Genomic DNA, 17,817 nt, shown 5'->3' with positions numbered 1-17,817 from the left:
CCATGTGTCATTTGATCATCGAATTTCAAAATAACGTTTTCAAATAATAAATTCTAAATTGCTCTAATAATCAATGAATCTTTTACATTCTTAAACACTCAGTTATACAGTTAATAAATAAAGGTACTGAAGCAGCTTTTCAAAGAAACTAAGCACGTAAAGAGTTCGTCATCGTTTCTTGTGATGTTATTTTCAACTAATCGATAAATGTGCTTTCATCAGTGAATATATGATGGCAAATTAAACCTGAATGCCTCATAGCTGATCTTTAAATCCAACAACCCCCCAAAAAACACCTAAAAATATTTTACAAAGATAATAAACAAATCATAAAATTCAGAAAAATAAATTCAATTTAAATTTCGAGTATGAAAAAAGTAATACAAGCTTATGTAAAATACTAATAACTAATGTAAAAAAATAAGAAAGCATATTCGTTGTAAAATAAAATCACTCAAAACAATGAAGAAGTGTGGTGACTCTTTGCCTTTTCGATGTCTGAAAGACTGGCATCCTGACCTCGCCACAGTGCATGCATGGAAATGCTCCAACCCCAAACAGAATAAGTGGTTTAGAAACTGGATGGATGATGGTGATGAACGTGATGAAACAGCTGAGATACTGCATCCTGTTTGGTGATGTTTTACTTTTCAAATTTTGCACGTTCAGAGAGAAAAAGGAAAATAATGAAATGTGGTTTTGTTGCTGATAGATGGAGGATTAGTTGTCTTTCTGAGATCCAGAACTCTTCTTGATTTCGTGGGATTTTGACGGCGGCGTTTTTACCTGCGACTGGCGCCTCCTCCTCCTCCTCCTCCTCCGACTCTCTCTCTGTGCGCTCTGAGATACTGAAGTCGGAGGACGTCTCGTTGTCGTACAGGGTTTCCCCCTGCCCCGAGCCGCTCTCCTCCTCCCCACCCAGCAACCAGGGGGACGCCGGCGTTACCGTGGGAACAGTCGGCGCCGCCGTGCCCCATGCCTCCGAGGGGACTGCGCTGCCGCTCTCGCTCTCAAAATAAAACGCTGAGGAGTGTTCTTCTAAATCGTCGGGGGTCTGGCCAGACTCGGAGGTGGTGGGCTGGGGGGTGGTGTAAGTGACCTGGGCGGTATGAGGGGATGCGGTCTCCCCAGAGGCCGAGGTCTGTACCCGGTCCCACTCCTGGTCTACACCCTCTTGGGAGTCGGGGGACAGGGCCGAGCCAGAGGCACTGCTGCTCGCATCTAATGCCTGTCCTTCAGGGGTGGGGGTGAAGGGGGAGGCTGTGGGTGAGGAGGGGGAAGCAGAGGTTTGTGGGCCGGCGTTCCCATCTGATGCCGACAACCAGGGACTATCGACGCCAGACCCTATGGCTGCAACAGAAACGGGCAGGTCACTATGGAGGGAGTGTGAAGAGGACAGCGAGGGAGAGATAGCGCTATGGGACTGCAGAGGCTGGTCTAAGGAGAGACCATCAGAACCCGCCACAGACAGAGACCGGAGAGCGTCATCTAAACCAGCACCAGAGGCTGAATGGAAGCCCACGCTGGAGTAAAGCTCTAAGCTAGCAGAGTCCCAGGCCGAGGATGGCAAGGGGATGTGAGGAGAGGCATGCAACCAGGTCGAGGATGGCGTCGGCTCCAGAGAACAGCCGCACATGGGGTCCACGTCGCTGGCTAACAGAAACCCATCACCACTGACCTCGGGGAGGAAGGACTCTATCGTGCTTCCCATGGCGTACCTTGCGTCCTCATACCCAGCCGAGGAAGAACGGAATAAGCCTGGAGTTTTGCCAGAAAAGGGAAAGTCACTAGAGAGGAGAACTGAAGGCTGGAGGGTGGGGCTGAGAGACAGCGACGCAGCTGAGAGTGAGCTGGCCCAGGAAGACCTGGACAGCTCGCTGGCCACCGTGGTGGCAGACGGATCCAGCACCGTTTGGAGATGAGGGGTATCGCTAAACACTGAGGGGTCACCCGAGGAGACCGACGAGGACCCAGACAATAAATCACCATTGCTATCATCATTAAACCCAACACCGGGGGAGACTGAGGCGGTCTCCCAACTAGACAGGGGGTGCAAGGGGTGAGGGAGGTGAGGCAGGGTGGAGGCAGGGAGTGTGGGGGTTGTAGGAGAAGCTGGGTCTTTGCTAGCGGCATGCTGGGAGTCCGGTGCAGAGGCAGACAATACAGGCCGGGACGAGGAGGGAGGGTCATGCAGACAGGCTGAGGGGTCCGCAGTGTCACATAGAGGGGGGGAGGAAGAGGAGGGGAGGGCAGAGGGACGCTCACCATTGGACCGGGGCCGTGTGGTCTGCAAGAGAACGCCACTCAACAGCACAGAGGTCGTGGTCGACCTAATATGTGGCATGTTGGGACTTGCGGGCCTACGTGAAACGGCTTCCCTCGAGGAGGAAGGTTGGGAAGACGAAGTCTGGATATCTGGAAGATGTCCGGGTCCAGCAGGCGCATCGTCATTGGTGGTGGAGTCTCTGTCCGTGGGGGGGGCCGGGCCTTGGTTGGTCTCGGCCTGGACGAAGGACGATGATGTTGTTGTGCTGCTTGTGTTGCCAGTACGAGACCGCAGTGTGGTCGTGGTGCTACTATATGAAGAAATACCTTTACCACCTTTAGTCTTTGCACTGGTGATCGTCGGGGTAGTGGCGCTAACACCGATACTTCCGTGAACATCGGTCTTTCCTCCGTGAACATCAGGCTTTGCATTGGTGATCGTCTGCGTCGTGGTGCCAACAACAACGATACCTCTGTGAACACCATCAGTCTTTGCATTGGTGATCGTCTGCGGAGGGGTGCCAACAACAACGATACCTCTGTGAACACCATCAGTCTTTGCATTGGTGATCGTCTGCGTTGTGGTGCCAACACCACCGATACCTCTGTGAACACCATCAGTCTTTGCATTGGTGATCATCTGCGTCGTGGTGCCAACAACACCGATACCTCTGTGAACACCATCAGTCTTTGCATTGGAGTGTAATGCAGGAGAGGAAGTGGACATGAAGGCTGCCTTGTTCGTTGTTGTTGTGGAGTAAATGGGAACCTTGCCACTGAATTCAGCATCTCCTTGGTTTTTTGTTGACTGGGGGCCCTCTGGTGGACGTGTGGAGGTACTGCGGTGTGTTGTCTCTTCAGAATGACTTGAGACTGGACCGTACTCTGTGGATCGGACTGGGGGAACCGGGTCAGTGGTGGTTTCCCTCCAACCAGATTCTGCAGTCGTGGTTATGATGCCAGGTAGCAGTAAAAGAGGCGATCCAGAAGTCGTGGTCCTCGGTGAGGTTGTGGGGATCCAAGCCAGACTGTAATCCTCAGTTTGGACCGGTTCGTTCCAAGAAAGATCTGGTTCATAGTTGCCCTGTTGGAGAGCAAATAAACAGTGATGAACAACAGCGATAGTTGTTACTAAACAATGACATGCAGTGTTTGAAAAAAAAAAGATTTCCGTACCGCATCGTCAAATTCATCTGAATCTGGATCCAGTGCATTTCCTAGAAAAAAAGCCATAAGTTGCATCATTAATTACACAACTCAAACTGATGGAATACACACTTTAACTCGTCACTAAATTGATCTTTAAATGTATCTGGGTTGTATTTATGTTGATATTTCCTGAGGTTGAAGATGCAGAAACAGCAGAGACGTGTGACAAAAGGGTCAAACAGGGTGATGAGAACATCACGGAGAAGAGAAGGTCAACCCACAGACGCTTGGTTTCCGGATGTTTCAGAAAAACTAAAAGAGAAAGCTTCTATTCAGTTTTGTTTTAGTCTAAACCTAAAATAATAATATCACTCATGAAACCTTAATGTGAACGTGTTGCTGTTGGTGGATGTAAATGTGTGAAATGCCTTTAGGGGAAATGGAAAAGAGGGGAAAGTTGCACAGTACAAGCAGTATGTTGGTTTGATGTTGGTTTGAACACGGTGACATATATGGACGGTGACAAACACGCTGCATGCAACAGACTTCCATGCCTGAATTCCCCCAAAACACAGATACAAACACAGAAAACCTCCAACAAAAGGCATTTGCAATTAATCAATTTTCTGTTCAGACAAGCCAAGAAAAAGGGATTTGAAACCACGACTCTCGGCTACTTTACGCTAATTAGCTCAACTTTTTTTGGTATATCAAACTGCTCCCATCTGTCTCCGAAGTATAGTATGGAGTATAAAACAAATTCACAAAAAAAAAGTTACTTGCAAATGCGACGACGCTGAGTCACAGCAGACAGCAGGCATGTCGGGGGGGAAGGGGAAAGGGGGTCTGGCTCTTACCTGTCCGGGTCTAAGTCACACATCATGGAGACCAGAATGAACCAGTTTGTGAAGCGTGCGGTGAGGTTTTACAAGTTAAGTGAACCAGGTTTGAGGGAGATGTGAGAAGTGCAATTGTTATTGTTAAGGTATATGTGAAGGACGAAATGAAAATGACAAAAACACGTTCACGTTGATAATTCTTTGATCGACGGAATGTAACACAAGAATCGCAATTCAAGAGATATGATGATTATTGATGAGGCGAGAGCTGATTTCATATGTTGTAGGCTATTGATAAATCTATTATTCAGTTGCAATAAGCGAGTGAATTATTTAGTTACCAGAACTCAATGTGATGTCTTTAAATTGATTACTTAGTCGAACCAACAGTAAAAGAAAAAAATATGTATCAATAATGCCATAGATTTATTTTTCTGTTGATCAACGAACGGTTTAATAGGCTAATAATTACAGTTGGAAACTTAGCTAGCACTGATAGCTAGCATAGTGTCTCCATTGATGTCAAGCTAGCCGAGCTGTTGAAGAACTAAGCTAATGTATCTTTACGACCACTGTAATAGCAAAAGCTTTTGTTAGCATCTCTCACTGTCAAAATTACGTTCTCAAACAACTAAACTGCACTCTCAGTTATGTTTTTCTGGAAACCTGATGATTTTATGGTCGCAGTTTGAGACATGAACAGTAGTCTCCTGGTCGTAGACCTGTCTTTTTGGACCTGTTCACCACCCCGGCCTCCTCCTCTCCAACTGATTTGTGATAAGTCAAGTGTGTTTCCCTCCAAACGTGATTCACAATTCAGTTTCGTTGTGTGGGAATGTAACTTTTGTAACTTTCTGGCCAACATGGTACAGACGATTGTGTCACCAAACAATATGGTCACGTAACCTACATATGTTGCAGGATGTAATCCATTCATGCAAGCTGACACTGAAGTAGAATGCAGGGTGTTTATGTTTCTGTGTCACAAGACATATTAGTTTATTGAAATACAACGTTACTACGAGTATTATTCCAATCCATGTTACATAAAAGTGCTGCTGCAAACATGCAAACATTTCTCTGTGACAGAAGGAATGGACGTCAACACAATGAAAACAGAACAAAGATGGCAACTTTGGAAATAAGCCCTCGACCCCAAAGCATCGTGTTTTAGAGAAACGTGAAGAGAAGCAGAGTCGAAGAGGAAGAGCTTAACACTGAGAAATAGACGGGTCATACAACAGCGCTGCATGTGTGTGATTAAATCATCACAAAACACTAAATATGTCCCCAGAGTGACGAGTGGGAGGGTGAAGAGTGAGATAAAGAGGAGAAAAGAAAATATCAGTCATCTCATTCAGGGTTCAGAGGGAGAACGAGTGGGAGGACGCTCTAATGTTCCTAAAAGGAAATAAATATGGCTGGTGATAACCCCCCCCCCCCAAAAAAAACATGAGCAGTAAAGAACAAGTAAAAGTTAAATTTACCATCTCTCTGTTTTGGTATATTCCTCATTTTTATATTACCTAGCATATTAACAGTCATTCCTGGCTTTGTGCTAAAGTTTTCTGGCATTAGTTGTTTTTTTATATGGAAGCCCATCGCTGACAAGAAAATAATAAAAAAGTCAAGAAAGGCTTGGAGTGACTGCTAAACCAAAAATGAGATACGAAGTAAACAATTTGCCATTTAAAATCAGAATAATGCAAATATACTGTAAATCTAATGTGCTACTTATTTTTGTCGAAATTATAGCATAGAAAATCTCAGTAAATAAATAGTTAACCTATCATAATTTTTATTATTGCAATTTAATTACATTAGCTTAGACAGATTTAGTCTTCCACTTTTAAACATCTTACTGCTCCACTGTCAGAAGCCAGATAGTTATTTTTACCTATTTAAAAAAAAAAGAAAAAAGATTGCAACGTAAAGAGAAACATCTGTACAGTTCGTCTGCGGATGTCTACACTCAGCCTCGGGCACGATCGCTCTTACCGGGATCGTCGGCGGGCATGGCGACCGTCAGCAGGTCGCTCACACGTCCGTACAGACCATTAGTGCAGACCGCCACCACCTGAACCACGTAGCTGGTGTTGGCTAACAGATCGTCAAGGATCGCCCCCTGGTGGAGGGAGAAGGAATAGATAAAATGGAATGACATTAGCAGTGAATAACAATTATTTCCCAATAATACCATCAGCTTTAGGCTGATTTCCTTCAAGACAGTTTGTTATATAACTTTGGGTTGCTCCGTATTCCTTAATAAAATGTTACATCATTTGCGTAGCTAGCGAGCTAAAGCTCAGTTAGTCAGCCTAACGTTGCTATTGATGGCTCGACTGAGAAACTCTAATTTCTCCTCTTTATAGAAGAACTTGTTGACTGAATTAATGGAGCAATTTGGCTAAATAGTAGAAGAAAAGGTAAGGCAGTCAGGAAAAAACCCTTTTCACGGTCAGGAGAAAAAGCAACTTCCTGTTGGTTCAATTTTCCCGTTCAGCTAACGGATCATAAAACATATTAGTCTGAACATTCACTTTCTTCAAGGAACTTGATTATTTTGCTCAACCAATCTCAAGAAGGCAGACAATGTTAAAGTGTAAATTAAAAGTCAGTACTGGATGGGCGTTGGATGCTGCCAAGTGTCCATGCTTTTATTATATAAACTATTAATATTTCAAATGCAAATTACAGTTTTTCTCAGTCGCTTTGGTGCTTTTCTCACATCACCATTAACATTTTCACAGCAGTTGGTGCATTTCTCAAAACAATTAGTGCAAAACTGCAAAACCTAGTGGATAACCTGCAAAAGCACGTCACCTGCTCAAAATGGGTAGTCCATTCCTCAAAAGCAAGTATTCATGTCAATGAAACTGCCAGTGTCATCAAAATGAGAAGTCTTGACACCATCGGTTAGAACAAGATAGTCAAATCAAGATAGTCAAATGGCTTTGTCATGTTTTCATTATGACAGTTAATTCTCTCAGTGTTTTTCAATGTTTTTTGCATTTGCATCGAGGTCAGAACTCGATGGGCGGGGCGGGAGCACATTACACCAGTTTTAGCGTCACTGCATTGGCTCCCCGTACGCTTCAGGATCGATTTTAAGGTTCTTTTACTAGTTTTTAAATGTCTTAACGGCCTTGCGCCCTCTTATTTAGCTGACCTGCTTTTACCATATCAACCCTCGCGCACCCTGAGGTCCTCTGGCACCGGCCTTTTATCCATACCAAAACCCAGAACTAAAACCCATGGTGAGGCGGCATTTAGCTACTATGGCCCCCACCTGTGGAACAGCCTGCCAGAGAGCCTCAGGACCGCAGAGACAGTTAATATTTTTAAAGGAAGGTTAAAGACACACCTTTTTAATCAGGCTTTTAACTAGTATTTTAAATTCTTCTTACGTTCTTATGTGATTCTATCTTATTTTATATTTTTGCTTCTATCTTGTTTTTAAGATGATATTGATCTTAAATAATTTAAGCTGTTTTACTTAACATTGGTATTGTTTTATTTTATTATCTTATATATTTTTATCTTTTTAAGCTGTTCACTCTATTTACTTATTTTTATTTTTCTATTTTACTTATCTATTTTTTCATGTTTTTTTTAATCCTATCTTATGCTTTTAGTTTTTAGCATTAACTCCAGTGTTTCCTTAGGGGGGTCTTCCACACTGGGAGCTGTGTCTGGGCTGCTGCTGGGGGCGCTGTCCCTGGGTCCCTTCGGCTCGGCTGACTGTTGTCTGTCGGGGTCGGGGGGCCTGGGTACTGGTGCCCCCTGTGGCACAGCGTACGCCTCCTCCCAGTGTGGATGGCCCCAAAGATAGCGTTTCCTCAATCATCAGTGTCATGCCATGTCTCCCTATTGTCAGTAGTGAGAGTGTGCAGGTGTGTGTATGTTTGTGTGTGTGTGTGTGTGTGTGTGTGTGTGTGTGTGTGTGCGTGCGCGTGTGTAGTATGGAGGGTGGGAGGGAGGGGCTTTATTTGAAATTGTTTTTTCTATTTTTCTTTTTGATATGTGTAAAGCACTTTGTGTTACATGTTTATGTATGAAAAGTGCTCTATAAATAAAGTAAAGTAAAAGTAAAGTAAAGAACTCAGTGACACTATCTGAAAATGCTCAAGACAGCACTATACACTACTAGTACAGCCAGTTGAAAACTACAGTAGAATTACACATTGCTGTAGTTAGGGGAGTAAGTGAGTACAAGACACTGAATACGTACATTTACAGTAACATTTTTGTATATGCTCTTTGCAATTCTACAGCATTGTGCAAAAGAAAAATACACTACAGTCACTTATTTAGAACAAACATAAGAAACACCCTTTTGGTAGATCTACAATTCACAGTGGTTCTTCCAACATTTGGTTTACCCTCCGACCAGCCTCAGCCATCCTGAGGCCGTGATTGACAACATGGTCCACAACTGTAGCCCTAATGTCATTAGGAATCTGCCGATGTATTTGGCCTCTTCTCCCTCTTCCCCTGTTTTGTAGAATATACACACTATGTTCTGCTCAGTTCATATACGCTTGCAAAGTGAGGGTTCATGGGATTCATCCCTGAGTGATTGTGAACAAGTGGCTTGTCATTGGTTACAACTAACACTTCACACACCTCCTCGTGAGTGAAAGCTGAAGTTCACCTGAGAGCAACTGTTCAATTTAGGAGACATTTCCAGGAAGAAATGATAAATTAAGGTATGAAATTTCCTTGACAGAATTTGATAACTAGTTCAACAATTTTGTATGTAATGACTCAAGCAACGAAATGAAGACTGTTAGTTTTATTGGGAACGACTTTTCAGCATCCATAAGTATAGTTAATTTTGACTGACATGACATAAGCAAATGATAATGTTATAAAATTGAAGAGAATTGTATGAAAGCAACTGATACATGTCCAAAAGCATTTGCAATTTGTTCAGAGGAAGGAGAAATCGCTACTATGATGTGCACAAATGACTAAATGTTGTGGAGGTTGAACTAATAGTTATGAGAATTTTCATTCTGATCTGAGAAAAGCACCAAAGCGACTGAGAAAAACTGTAAACCTTTTGGTAACAATCGCTTTTTCAGTCCACTACATGGCACTAGAGGGGTAAAGTCAGCAAGATTGGCAGGAAGTTGGTCAAATGTTGGTCAGTCTGTCTGTTTGACTGAGACACAAACACATTTGCTGCAATAAAATCGATTGAAGTGAGATGAACCCACCGAAAACTTTATTTTATCAAATAAAACAATATAGCGTAATATAGGTTATTGCAATTCCCAGTTTATCTGAAAACGTTAATAATACAACCAGATGACATTTTAAAATTGAGTTTAAAGTTTTGGTGCAACAGAATTAATTCAAATCTAAATTGACCTTTAAAGATGGGTTTAAATGTGATCTCTCTTAAATTTAAGATAGTTTAAACGTTTGGTGCAACATTTAACATTTAATGTTAAACCATAATAAAACTCATGGACTCTCTCTCACCACATCCTGGTCTCCATCAGTCAGGTACGTTGAGGGCGCGGCGTTCTCCACGTTGGCCAGTCGGTAGGTGACAGAGTATTTCTCAATGCCGGCATCGTACACCGCCCGCGGCCGCTCCCACGTCACGAGCAGGCTGCTGAGGTTGTAGGGCGTAGCCTGGATGTTCTCCGGCTCTGAGCTACACACTGACGGGAGACAGGAGACAGGTGGGAACATTTAGCACAGAGGGTCACGAAATACTCTTCTGAAGTCTGGTTTTGTGCCAATTGTGCTGTAAAATAACTCAGAAATAACAAACACATTTACAGTAGTTTTCTGTTAGTTTTAAAATTAAATTATTTTATACAGTTCAAATACTTTATTTATACTGTATTGTTTGTGCTTTCATAAAGTACATGCAAATGTATGTAAAATACCAATAATTACCTGTAATAAAATATGCAGCACATACATACATACATACATACACTGTAAATCATTTCTGTATATTTACGGCACTTTATTATACAGCACTTTACCGTTAAAGTGTATTAGATAACAGTATCATGCATTATTTTTGGCATTCTGGGAAGAGCATTGCCTGAGCTGCACATGTGAAGCTAGTTATCTGCCATTCCTGATCCATCTCCATCTTACTAATTATTTGGTGATTAGCAACTTTATTTGATTGTTTTATATTACATATTATATTATTGTTTGATTTGATTAGTTTTGATTAGTTTTGTTAGCATTGATGATTACAGCATATGCACATGCTAGAATGAGTTTGGTTAGCAGCTAGCTAAATTTTCAAAGCTGATAGTCAAACAACACAAGGAGCACATTTTAATTTCTACAAAGTTAACGTTTATTGACCGCTGCATTTTGTCAGTGAATTAATGAAACATTATGATAGTTTGTGTAAACATTTTACCGTCTATGTAATTTACTCTATTCGCACGAGATAAGTATTACCTGGGGACCTCTGGTAATTTGTAATGAGGAAGTTCTCTCTCTCTGTGAAGATGTTGAGCTGTCATATTGTGTCCTCCAGCTTCTGATGGCTCACTTTTCCGAGAACATTACAGATCTGATCCTACTTGCAGATGTACGTTTTCTTTTAATATATACATATACTATGTCATACAATGACTCATCTTATAACAACACAATTTGTAATTCACTTTCTATGTCCTAGGGATCTGCCACTACAGCTGACATTGAGAGGACCATCAACATACCTGAAACTCCTCGTCTGATACTACTTGGTATGTTTACACCACTGCATATGCAAGCAACAAAGTTTTCTATTAAAGGTACCAGGAGGATGTTTAAGGTTGGAATGTTATGGTTTGCTGAGGTGTTAGTTCATGGCTTGGGACATTTTTTTTTTATCAGGATGGGGGGAATGAGGGGCAGAAATGTTAATTTTGTATGCAATATAAGTTGTTGCGAATATAAGTTATTTTAGAGCTGATCTCTCTCTCTCTCTCTCTCTCTCTCTCTCTCTCTCTCTCTCTCTCTCTCTCTCTCTCTCTCTCTCACACACACACACACACACACACACACACACACACACACACACACACACACACACACACACACACACACACACACACACACACACACACACACACGCACACACACGGCTACTTGCAGGCTGGATTGAGAAACCTGGGGCCCGTTTCACAAAGCAGGTTCAACAAACTCTGAACCTAACCCTGAACTCTGAGTTGATCAACTCTGAGATGGGCAACTCTGAGTTTTCGGTTTCAGAACAGCGGTTTTGAATTAGTTCAGTCAACTCTGAGTACCGGTATGTAAACTCTGAGTTACGCGCGTGCCTGCCGACTCTACAAAGCCATCATCAATGGAGCTCCGATACTACGATTCACCATGGCAACGGGGAGAGCGTCATTAGATATTACTGAGTGTTTATGTAGAAAACGAGCTCATCCTGAGAAAGCGGAGCAACGTAACTGCAGCAAAGTAGTGATAGTTGGCGTGGCAGACAATTACTGCCCGATCTAATGTGTATAACTGAATGAAACAGTCTATTGATCTAAAGGTAATAATTGTTCATTTTCAGCTTTACAGAGCGACAATCTGTGGTGTAATGGTTAGCAACGGTGCCTATGATGCAGGCGACAGCGGTTCAATTCCCGTAGTTCACAAAGTAGCGCACTGAATGAGTTATCATTTTCATTGGGTGTAATCCCCCCAGGCACAGAAAGAAAGTGGTGTCAGTTGAAAATTAAGCATAAGAAAGAATATTGCGCAAATACGTTGACTAAGGCATATGATTTTAATCATATTTCACATATTAAACAGTAAATATAAGCAGATATTTCAACACAGGAATGTACTGAAACATTTCATAAATCTCCCGTTCGCAAAAACACTACCTCCGCAAAGAATCTGGTTGCGGATTATGTCCGCGATATGAAATGTTGAAAATGTCGGAGAATATTGTTTAGATAATATCTAATGTGATTGGAAGGAAAGGTAATCAAAATCTTCTCCCGACGCAAAGCTGCTAGAATCACTTTTATTTCCGTATCGATTAGGTTGACGATGAAAGGACGGCACAATTTTTCAGAGTTGGTTCAGATTCCGTAAAAAGGCGGAGACATGTAGGGAGAAACTCAGGGTTTGTTGAAGCAAACCTGCTAGCGAGCAGGTTAGGTTCACGGAGTATGTTACCCGGGTAACTGACTCAGATTTATGCTGAACTGGCTTTGTGAAACCGAAAAACCAGAGTTTCTCTCATCTCAGGGTTAACTAACTCAAGGTTTTCACTAAACCTGCTTTCTGAAACGGACCCCTGGTGTCTTCGAGTGAGCCGTAACTCTCCTGCCGATGTTATTGGACTTCCACACTAACAGTACTGCCTTTAACTGTGTGCAATCATATTTTTTTAATAGATTATTCAAACTTATAAATAATACAAACTAAATAGTCATTTAATTGTAAAATACAGTGAAAGTAATTTTAAATATCAGTTTACACTGTATTTTTCATTACTTTTTACTATTTTTCAAAAAAACTGTAAATTGAGTAACAGTAAAAATATGTAGATTTTACAGAAACATAATGGCAACCCAGCTGCAAGTTCATTACTGTTTTTTTTTTTTACAGTTCACACTGTTTTTTTTGTTTACAGTTTAAAGCTGTAACTTTCAGTGACAGCAAAAAGATGTTCATTTTACAGTAACATAATGGCAACCCAGCTGCCAGTTCTTTACTGTTTTTTTTACAGGAACATTTCTAACAGTGTACATACATACATACAATTAGCAGTGGAATTAGTGTGACGGTGGGTTATTGGTGTGTTTTCGAGTCTCTGCACACAATGATTCTGGGTCAGAGTTGAGATTAGAGAAGCAGAGATAATGCAGATAACAGACACTCTGAGGTCTGGATTAACTCAGATTAAAAGGGTCTGAGGATGGCAGGAGGGTCGAGGCTCCATCTACACAAACAATGACACATTTGCTAACAGCTCCGACCTGAACCTGAACCTCTGCTCTCACTGACCTCTGACCCCTAAGCGCTTGAATGTGTGTTTATGCATGTAAAATTGCCAAGTTTCCTCAAAAACAATTGCTCCCCACTGAGTGCAAGTGATAAAGATGTGAGTCTAGTTCCAACCACTAGAGGGCAGAGTGAGCCAAAAGAACCCCACAGGAGCATTTATTCATCAGATCAAGGCTATGGGAGTAATACTCTGAATACTTCATCACAAACGACATCTTACTCCATAATAATTCAATTCATATGTAAGAACTAAATTCATAACCTGCACAGATCACAAGCAGTCAAATGGCCATTCAAGAGCCATGGAATTTAAAACTGTAATCGCTTCTTTCAGAGTCAAATGGTTCAAAGGATGCATGATCTCTATCTCTAGAGATCTACATGAAACCATATTCCCAACAGAATATCCAGGGACACGGATTCATTTCTTGCTTGAATGTAATTTTGTAAAGCTGTCCTACTTCCACAAACAGGCATATTCACCCAGGATTTCTCATCACACAATTCTGTATTGTGGATGACCAGAATTATTAGAGAATCTCTAGTCTCTAGTTCGCAGCTATAAAAATAAATAAAAATAAAATAAATAAATAAATAAATAGCAAAAATAAAAATGTAAGAATATAAACATAAAAACGAAAACACAGCAGTTATTGCACAATTGTCTCTATTGCAGTAAGTCCGTTTTTTTGGAGACAGTTTTATCTGTGTGTATGGGTGCAGTTGACTTCTGCAGCTTGTTAAATGTGTAGCCGGTCTGGTTTTCAAACATGAAATTTCGATTAAAGCTCCTTTATATTACAGAGGCCTTTTCTCTTTATGTATCCAATCCTCTTAAAGTCAAAGAAGTGTTCTGACACCAACTTGTTCTGACACCAACTTGTGTTCTGACACCAACTTGTTGGCTGATACCCAGAACTGGTTTATTTATTTACAATATTCCATCATTACCTTTACTTATGTTTTTTTGGATGTTGTTAATTTTTTTATTCTTTTGGACAAATATAATATTCATGCTCATCAGTGGAAGAGCACGACTCCCACCGCCATTTTTTAATCACTCAAATTCTTGTTAAAAATGTTTTTTGAAAACATCTCTTACTTGCTCTTATGTTTTTCTCTTTGTCATTTTTTATATCTTTTCCCCTTATTTTTCCATATAATTTCCAAAAGATATTCTTCTGCAACTTCTGCAAGGACGCGAGTAAATGGGCCTAGATACAATACACCAGCGTTATAAATAAATAAGAGCATAACACTTTCAGGGAACAAATTTAAGTAAATAATCAATCTGAGAGTGTATATAAAGCCCAAACAAATCAACTTTACAAACATTTCTGTCGAGGCAGTAAACAGAGAAAGGAGATTGTGAGTGCCAAATAATCTCCTGGTTTCTGGTGCCAGAACAAGCGCTCCCAAAAACCATGGATCAATTCAGCCTCATTAGTAATCATCGATTTCAACCAGCGGGGAAATCGAAATCGTCATCCTCTCGCTGTCGCTGAGATTTCATTTGGGTCACTGGAGTTCTATTCTCGTCCCTCTGTCCTTTTCTGTCCCATCATTCCTGATCCACTTCTCTGCATTTAGACTTATTTAATTAGCATTGAGTGGGATTCTTCACAGTTCGGGTCACACGGAGGTACAGAGGCCAGATGACACTTTAGTTGTATCCTGATTCAGCAGCTTTCGGAGGCTTCATTTCAAGAAACCTTCAAAATGTAGGTGGTAAATTTAACTGAGGCTATAAACCTGCATTCTCTGCTGGCCACCAGGGGGCGACTCCTCTCTGATTGTATAGAAGTCTCTGAGAAAATTACTCTTATTCTCTCTTGATTTACTTTCTCAGTAAACATTGTAAAGAGTTCATGGTCCCAATCTATAGTTTCAAGTCTTCTTCAATCCAGCATGATGTTCATTTAGAGTCAAACAGAACAGAAACACGGGATGCTTTTTTATTAACCTTTATTTATACAGGTAACATCTCATTAAGACCCAGGGTCTCATTTACAAGAGAGACCTTTAGGGGTGATTGACGGGTCTTTTGGACAACAAACAGATTTAAGACTGGATGACCTTATTTGGGTGTTGATGGAGCCGCTACAATGTTAGCATAGCCTAGCACCCGTCAATCCAGACTTGTCGTCTTGCAGACAGACCTAAATTACAACTAAATTACTTTTTGGGAGTTCATTCCGCTGTAGTAAACCAGCAGATGCGTATCTCGCTATTCACAGTGGATACAGCTTGATAAAAATTCAACCGAGTGCCTCTGGATGATGATATGAACCCAGACAAGACAGCGTTTGATTGCTTAGATATTATCTGTGACTTCACAACACGTGTCTACATGGAGGTAAGTCCGGGTGATGTGAATAAACACAAATGACAATGACAAAAACTTGCGCGAGTAATGTGAGGTGAGAATTTCCCTCGGTGTTGGTGTGAGCGCGCCTTTAGGCAACAGGTAGAATTATCCCAACCGTGGAGCTGCACCACTACAGCAGGACATGAAGGACAGGAGTAGGACATGCCAGACGCATACCTGGCGTGAGGACCTCCTCGGTTCCGGTGTAGGAGGAGAACACCTGACCCATGAACTGCTGTTGCTGCTCCCTGTAGTTGTTCTGCAGGTAGTCCATCAGCATCACGTATCCGGCCTGCTGCATCGTCATCACCTCGCAGAACATTTCCAGCTGCAACACAAAACCAGAGCAGCTTCATCATGGTGATCCTGCGGTCAACCCACCTAGGTGAGCCAGACTGAGGGCCCTGGGGCCATCAGTGGTACACGGTGAAATGAGACTCTCAGGACCTCAGTTCTAACAAACACAACATAGTAAAGTAAGTACAATTAACAACCCTGTTAACGCAATTCATAAAAGGTGGATGTCTGTGAATGCATGAATATACAGGTATACTGTATATGCATTTATAGATATTTTAATTTATATGTGTACATGTATGTGTATATACAGATGACTTTGAAATAAAGTTGTTTTCACACACACACACACACACACACACACACACACACACACACACACACACACACACACACACACACACACACACACACACACACACACACAAATATATTCATATGTTGTCATGTAACAAAATCCAAATCCAAATTGACTACACAGCAATCACAGCATTTGAGTCCCAGTCAGTCAGGCAAGTCAGTGTTTGACAAGCTTAAACATGTTCAAAACAAACATACAGTATATGGTGATTATGATTAATAGTTCTCCTGCAATCACAAACATAGAAGACGTAAAAGAGTCTTCTGACTCCAGAATAAAGCCTAAGCATCTACAGCACACAGCTGCAGCTCTCTGAACAGTTTGTATGTGAACGGGCGTAAAGTAGCTGTGAATTATGTTGGAATGCTCCTTTCAGCCACACCTCCGTACCTGCTCAGGTGAGTCACTTACACGCTGTTGTGTAACCGGAGGGTCCAACTCCCAACCTGCCGAGCCCAGAGCCCATTAAGGCTATTAGCGCTGGCTAACGCTGGAATGTAGACCAGCTGAGACTCGTTACAGAAGTTTTGAGACACCTGGGATTACCCCGAAAGACCTGGAAGACCTGCACCAGGCAGCGTACAGGGTCCAACGGGATTCACCTCAAATCTGATCACTCCTTTTTCTTTGTAGAATCAATTATTAGTGGTTTGGTCATTGATCAGCTGAAACCCAGTTTCATGGCAGAGCGTAAAATGCAATCGTGTTTCATGTAAGGGACTTTCAACATCGAGACGTGTGTTCGAGTCTAGTGGTTGAAACCAGTGAAAGTAACTTTTCCTTTTGTTGCTAAACCCAAGTATTCATACTAATTTAAAGCCAAACTAAGATGTTTTTCCTACACCCAAGTATACGTACTAATTTAAAGCCCACCCACAATGTTTTCTCCTAAACCTAAGTGCACATACACATTTTTTTAAGTTGTACATTTTCATCTATTTAATTGTCTTTTAAGTTACTATCTATCAAAGAGTGAGTTTAAACAATGGTGATTGATCATGTGACCCACTAATGAAAGTGCTTGTATTTACTGCTTTGCCCAGAAATAGTATCTCTGTCTTTGGCGACATTCCCGCGCAAAATTCAAAATGAGTTTTAGCTTTTTCTGTCAGTCAGCAGCAGTTGGTCTGCCCAGGAGGAGCTACTCACGGAAGCTAAGCTGTGTTTCACTGTAATTGGAAATTGGTAACTTCAACTTCCAGTCCCAAGAAAAAGAAACACAAAACTAATGAAGTGAAGAAGGAAAGTTATCAAGAACAAAGTGACCGGCAAGGAGGGAAAACCAGCATCACAATCAACCTCATACAGTCGACACTGTTGGGTTTCCAAAGGAACTCTGGGAGATGAGGTCCCAGAGGCTCGCCTGCAATTACATCTAACGCCAAAGAGAAGCAACGGATCTCAAATCTTACGGAGAACAACTTTAAAGAAAATGAAAAATTTGTGGCCACGTTCACAAATGTGTAGATTCTTAATTGTGCGATTGTTTCATAAACTGACGTGAGACTCTTTTGTATCGTCCGTTGGAATCA

General features: G+C 41.7%; 1 protein-coding gene across 5 annotated transcripts in view; it reads right to left on the bottom strand.

Annotated features, from left to right (window-relative positions):
• ptprz1a (protein tyrosine phosphatase receptor type Z1a) overlaps positions 1 to 17,817 on the bottom strand; it is a 94,039-nt gene that overhangs the window by 25,422 nt on the left and 50,800 nt on the right. For 2 of the 5 annotated variants that reach the window (XM_084017762.1, XM_084017763.1), the window contains exons 8-12: positions 15,805 to 15,955; positions 9,744 to 9,928; positions 6,252 to 6,378; positions 3,442 to 3,482; positions 787 to 3,349 (exon numbers count right to left, since the gene is read on the bottom strand). In XM_084017762.1, coding sequence (XP_083873888.1) covers positions 787 to 3,349; positions 3,442 to 3,482; positions 6,252 to 6,378; positions 9,744 to 9,928; positions 15,805 to 15,955 — 3,067 coding nt within the window. The remainder of the gene's footprint in view (positions 1 to 786; positions 3,350 to 3,441; positions 3,483 to 6,251; positions 6,379 to 9,743; positions 9,929 to 15,804; positions 15,956 to 17,817) is intronic. The other 3 variants (XM_084017765.1, XM_084017764.1, XM_084017766.1) reach the window with 3 other exon arrangements.

This window comes from Eutrigla gurnardus (genome assembly GCF_963514095.1).
Source record: "Eutrigla gurnardus genome assembly, chromosome: 9".
Lineage (NCBI taxonomy): Eukaryota > Metazoa > Chordata > Actinopteri > Perciformes > Triglidae > Eutrigla > Eutrigla gurnardus.
This window is presented reverse-complemented; position numbering and strand designations above follow the sequence as displayed.